The 6,393-nt window shown below is 37.1% G+C and overlaps 2 protein-coding genes across 2 annotated transcripts; both read left to right on the top strand.

The window, feature by feature from the left end:
* The first annotated feature begins 552 nt into the window (after positions 1-552).
* LOC145068289 (L10-interacting MYB domain-containing protein-like) lies at positions 553-2,120 on the top strand. Its single transcript, XM_079015239.1, has 4 exons — positions 553-567; positions 610-617; positions 1,480-1,777; positions 1,911-2,120. The coding sequence occupies exons 1-4, from the start codon at positions 553-555 to the stop codon at positions 2,118-2,120; spliced, it is 531 nt and encodes a 176-aa protein (XP_078871365.1).
* Positions 2,121-2,269: 149 nt separating this feature from the next.
* On the top strand, positions 2,270-3,881 carry LOC145068288 (uncharacterized). The gene is made up of 3 exons (XM_079015238.1): positions 2,270-2,445; positions 2,718-3,289; positions 3,517-3,881. The coding sequence occupies exons 1-3, from the start codon at positions 2,270-2,272 to the stop codon at positions 3,879-3,881; spliced, it is 1,113 nt and encodes a 370-aa protein (XP_078871364.1).
* Positions 3,882-6,393: the final 2,512 nt, after the last annotated feature.

The following is a 6,393-nucleotide window of genomic DNA, read 5'->3' as shown; positions in this document are numbered from 1 at the left end:
CACCGAGTCGGTCACTTACTTTATGCCCGGATCCCGCTCTGACTCGTCGAGTTCCTCCCTGGACTCGATGAGAGTGTTTGATAAATGTTTGACTGGGTCGAGTCAGCAAATTGGGCTAACTCGGTTAGACCTTTGGTGTTTGATTTGAGCTTTCTCGGTAAGATCTGCTGACCCAAATCGCTTCTGGCTCAATTTTTAAACAGTTGCTGACTGGAAATTCGACAATCTTGCCCTTATCTTGCCCCTGCGCCGTTATTATTTCTTTCCCCATTCGCTTCCCTTCCAGTGACCTAAAAGCACAGCAGCTGCTAGGAAGAACTCCACAACATTGAACGCCAAACAGTCGGACCAGTCGGACCTGTTCCATCTCACCGGACCTCCGCCGCTGGATCGCCGGACCTCCGCCACCGCCATCAGTGACGCCTTCTCGATCCATAACACAGGTTAGATAATTTTTTTGTTAATAATTTTCAAAATCAGATACCATTTATGCTTTGATGGTATGAAATTTGTAGTTCTTTATGAAATCAAATTAGTATTTGTTAGAATATTATGAATTCTCAACCTGTATGTTCATATGATAAACTTTTTTTTTGTTCTTTTTTGTAGTTCTTTGTGTACAAGAACTGAAATCTGAAATTGTTTGTTCTAATATGATGAATTTCGAAATTATATGTGAATTGGAAGTTTGTTTATGTTTTGTTTTGTAGTTCTTTGTGTATAAGAACTGAAAATTGAAGTTTTTTTTTCTAATGTTATGAATTCTAAAATTGAATGTGAATTGGTAGTTGTTTTTTGTTTTTTTTTTTTCTGAATTTGAAGTTTTTTCTCCAATTCACATTGGAAGTTTTTTTCTCCAGTTTATATTTTATAGCTTATGAATTGAAATTGAAAGTGAATTGGAAGTTTTTTTTTCTGAATTTTGATTTTATAGCTTGTGAATTGAAATTGAATGTGAATTGGAAAATACAAGTAGGTTTGTAAATTCTCATTTTCAAGCCCACAATCACATGTTTTACAAAAATACAATCAAATGTTGTGTTTTTATGTGTAAAGTACAAAAGTAAAATTAATAATAAATAATTATTATAAGATTAATGGTAACCTAACTTTTTTAATAATCCAATTGTTCCTTGAAGAGTGGGTGAGAGGGGGAATGCATGCAACATCACATGCCTTCCAATTATTGAGCTTGTGTTAGTATCAAAAGTATAAGCTATAAAATCAAAAATTGGGCTGTATTTTTTTCTAATTTTATAGCTTTGATATTGTTGACCTTAATTGTTAGCTTGTTATCTTTTGTCAAATTGTTAGCTTGAATATTGATGTTTTGTGACATCTGAAATTGTTTGTGTATAATTTATCAAATCATAATTTAGGATGATGTTAAGTTCCTTGGTTAAAAATTGCTTTATGTTTAAAATTGTTCTTTAACATGATAAAAACTATGATAAATTACTTTAAATATTAATGTTTTAGGATGTTGGTTTGGAACGAGAGTGAGGACAAAACTTTTCTTGATGCATGTATCCATGAACTAACCACTAATGGTCGTGAGGGTTCTGGGCTTAAGGCAAGTTCATGGAAGACAATACGCGAAAAATTGATAAACGAACACGGTAAAGAGGTTGATCAGAAGCAAATGAGAAACCACTTTGACTACTACAAATCAAAGTATATTGCTTGGGTGAAACTCAAAAACAAAACCGGCAATATATATGATCCTACAAAAAATAAATTTAATTTGACCGATGAACAATGGAAAGAAGAGGGGAAGGTAATATTTTTTTAATCAATACTATTATGATTATTTTTATAACATATACTATTTGATTAAATTTATTTTTTTAATAAATACTATTATGATTATTTTTATAACATATACTAATATTTATAAAAATTGTAAACAGTTGAACAAGTTTGTGTTGTCACTGAAAACTAAACCCCTATTGTTCCCTGATCTTTGCACCAAACTATTTGAAGGGTCGACATCAACCGGATTTCAAAGTTGGGGGCCATCTTCTACACTCCCTCGTCCTGTAGAAGAGTTTAGTCCCCATGATTTTGATGATGATGTTCCAATGGAAACCTCAACACAACACGTAGGTGCAAGTGAATAATCTTCGGGGCGTTCAAAAAATAAGGAAGTTGGTGGAAACTAAAGAGTTGGTGGAAAAAAAGAGATGCAAGGGCATTAGAAGTTGAAGAGGAGATTGTCAAGCTTGCAAGGTCGTTAGTGGAAAAAAATGAAAGAATTGAAAAAAGTGAAATGGATAAGGATGTTGATGCGTGTATGGAGAAATTGAACAAAATGGAATGGGGAGAAGAAGATGAAAGACACAAGACCGCTCTTTTGCTATTTGGTGAAAGTGCTGATGTTCGAAAAGTTTGGTTACGACTTTCGCATAGTAGTTGTGAGTCGTGGGTGATGGGTGCGGGTAGGAAGTATGGTTACCTTTGATAGGTGCGGGTAGAAAAGTTTGGATACTAGTTTTTTTTTATGATGTTTACTAGTTTTCTGGATCCTATGTTTGATGACTTTTTTGGATGATGTTTACTAGTTTTTTGGATCCTATGTTTGATGACTTTTTGGTTTACTAGTATTTTGTTATATAACGTTTGATATATGACTTTTGTTACTTTTGATGTTGTTTACTCATTTTTTTGGTGCATTATTTTTTTTTTACTTTAACATGTTACCTAATTGTTTGTAACAGATCAAGTATGGTTTCTGATGGTGAAGTTGTAGCTTTTCTCTTACTTGTGTTTTATTGGTTGAGGTCAAACCGGCGCAGACTAATCAGAATTCATAGAATTAGAGATAACGATTCAAGCGGGTATGCATATACACAAGATTTGATGTACGGGGACCCTACACAATGTTTCGATATGATGCGTCTTACACAAGAGGCATTTGCATTATTATGCAACCATTTACCCAAAAAAAATTGGTTGCAATCTAGTAGGACAATAAGCATTGAAGAGAAGATGGCTATCTTCTTACATGTTATAGGACATAATGAACGTTTTCGCATGGTTAAGGGAAGATTTCATCACTCCACACAAACGATTCATCAATGTTTTCACGAGGTCCTAACAGCAACGATGTGTTTCGCAAAAGAAATTATAGTACCAACAACTCCTAGCCCAACAATACATAACTCCGAACGACATAGACGGTTAAAAAATATTTTTTCCGGAGCAATTGGTGCATTAGATGGAACTCTTGTACATGCGGTTGTACCTGTTGATCAACAAACTCATTATAGAGGAAGAGGAAAAGGAGAATGTTTTCAAAATGTAATAGGAATTTGTGATTTTGATATGATATTCACCTTTGTTTGGGCTGGATGGGAGGGTATAGCACATGATTCAAGAGTTTTGAAAGAAGTTGCATTCAATTCGACTTCTGGATTTCCATTTCCTCCACCAGGTTTGTAATCTTTATATAATTTTTATTATCTATCTTCTTTATATAATACATTTCATTATATAATGTGTCACATTCTTTTGCAGATAAATATTACCTTTGTGATGCCGCATATACAAACACTCGTGGGTTTATGGCTCCATACCGCAATACTAGGTATTGGTTAGCCGATTTTCGAAGAGGCAGACCTTTAACTAGAGAAGAAAGGTCCAATCATGCTCATGCACAACTTAGAAATGTTATTGAGCATGCTTATGGTGTATTGAAGGCGAGATTCCCAATCTTAAAACAAATGGCTCCTTATCCTTTTACAGTGCAAAGAGACATAGTCATTGCTTGTGTCGCGGTCCATAATTTTATAAGGAAGTACAACATAGAAGATGACTTGTTTAGAAATTTTGAGGAGGACACTATGGTTACTCCTGACGTCCAAGGTGGGGGGAATCAATAGAGAAAACATACAAGGCATAGAATGGGGTCCAGAAGCCGTTGAATATATGCGTGTTTTGCGTGATCAGATTGCAAATCGACTACTTTCACCTACTTTACAATAAATTATGTTATTTTAAATTTCATTATGTTTTTATTTGGATATTAAATTATTTATGTTTAATTTACATTTTGTATGACATTTTTTATTTGTGTGTAAATTAGATTTTTTATGACAATATGTATGTTTTTATAATTATCCATCAATATATATAACAGCAGGGTAAAATGGTAATTTTTCATCACTCAGCACATTCAGTCAGATGTACAATCAAACAACAGGATTTCTACCCAATCAGAATTTCTTACCCAGACAGACCTTTCTCAGTCAGCACTTTCTCAATCAGCAACTATCAAACGAGGCCTTAGAGTTTTTCCTTTATCTTCTTGGTCTTTCCGATTCTGGGTGTTACAATTACTCCTAGTACCAGTCTGTATTCGTCTCCAGTTCTCTTGGTACGCAAAAAAGACGGCACCTAGAGATTTTGTGTTGATTATCGCGGTCTCAATGCTATTACAGTGATGGACCGTTTCGTATTCCCACCGTTGATGAATTGTTGGATGAGCTTCATGGAGCCTCGGTGTTCTCTAAAATCGACTTGCTCATCGGGTATCACCAAATCCAGGTGGCATCCAAAGATACCCACAAAACGGCCTTTAGAACCATCGATGGCCATTACGAGTTTCTCGTAATGCCCTTCAGGCTCTCTAACTCCTTGTCTACATTCCAAGCAACAATGAACGAGTTTTTTTGTGATGCCCTTCGCCAATATGTACTCGTCTTTTTTGACGACATATTGATCTACAATTCATCTCTTACCCATCATTATTACCATTTCTGATGAGTTCAAAACTCTTAGATCGATTAGATCTTTCACAAGTGCGACAAAAGAAATCAAACAGTTTAAGATAAATACGAGAATGAACACAGAACAGAACCAAACTTATGCTTATGATTCAAAACTGAGTCACGCCTCAGCAGAGCTCGATGAAGAACTTCCGCTATAGAGGCGAGCTAGGGTTTACAGAAGATATGAAACAGAAACAATGAAAGCGATAACATCTAAGTCTGCATGCATACGGCTTATATACTAAACCCTAATACAAAATTATGCACGGCTGGACAGGCCCAATACCGGCATTCAAACTAGGCTGAGGACCGAGCCCATTACGCAATCCAATAGACTCAACAATCTCCCCCTTTGCGTCAAATGAGGCGAGAGATTATTTCTTCTGAGCAGGCCTCACCGTCTTTATAACTTTAAACATACGAGGAATAATGGCAAGAAGAGTTTGTCTGAATTGTATGTACCACCTCAGCATGTCAGTGAATAGCTTCTTATCAGCAGCACTATTCTAGTCACACCTTTGAATAATCTCCAAGATATGCTCAAGACAAGACGTTGAGAAGAGGTGTTTGTCAACAAGAGAAAACATACATTTTTGACCTTCGCCCCTGAGGAACATAACTGTGTGGTACTTTGAATCTATTTTTCCCTTGATCATGGTATTGACATTGCCAGATCTGCCCATGGTCTTGATTGTTGGTCGCTTGTGTATGGCAGAGGCAATCTCCTGGTCCATCTTCGCTACCTCATGTATGTAGCAAACAAGAATATGCTTGACATGATCGATTATGGGTTGATACTCCTGAGGATTCGATAGAAGAATGTTGTTGAGGAGTATCCAGTCAGGGGGATTGAGGTTCGGTAGATCAGCAAGAGTAAAATGGTAGACTGAGCCTTCGGTTCCTCGAGTCACCCTGAATTTGACATTTATAAATTTCCCTGCTGAATAGGGCTTCATCACCTTGACTGTAGTTATCTTCTTTGAGCTCCAGGTCATGTATTGGGGTTGAGCAAACTCCAAGTAAAACTCCAGAAGATCCCTATCTACCTTCGGGTACGGGGATGGAATGGCAACAGTCGAGTTGAAGCAGTGGAAGATGAATGCCTTTCGAGTGATTGGCATATCGAACTGTGCATCCTTGGAGTTGTCAAGGCCAAAGGACATTATTGGCTCGAGCCAGAGAACAGTTGGCTCGTCGATTGTACACCTCTGAAGAGAGTCCTTTGTCCATACAGGAAACATAGACTTTTTCTTCTCAAGGAGCTCCGCCTCCTTTCGCTTCTGCTCTAGCTCAGCTCACTGCTTGCTGGTGATTTCTTCCGTTTCTTTTCCAGAAGTGTTAATCTTCGGGACATGCTTCTTGGGAATCTCAACATAGACATCATCTTCATTGTCTGTGTCGTCTTCACCAATCTTTTTCTTCTTTTTATCCTTATTACTTACTGAAGCTTCATTACCCTTCGGTTCAGCAGCTGGTTTTGAGCTAGAAGGAGGAGGTTGCTTTGATTCTTTCTCTCCCCCTTGTTTCGGTTGGACCCCAGTCACCGGAACACCCTCGATACGGCTGAGAACGTCCAGTTTCGGTCTAAGCTTGTCTGCCAAATGCCTTCTGATAGTGATAGTGA

The sequence above is a fragment of the Lactuca serriola genome, chromosome 8 (genome assembly GCF_051521515.1).
Source record: "Lactuca serriola cultivar US96UC23 chromosome 8, Lser_US96UC23_V15, whole genome shotgun sequence".
Taxonomy (NCBI): Eukaryota; Viridiplantae; Streptophyta; class Magnoliopsida; order Asterales; family Asteraceae; genus Lactuca; species Lactuca serriola.
The sequence above is the reverse complement of the archived record's forward strand: the minus strand, read 5'-3'. Positions and strand labels throughout refer to the sequence as shown.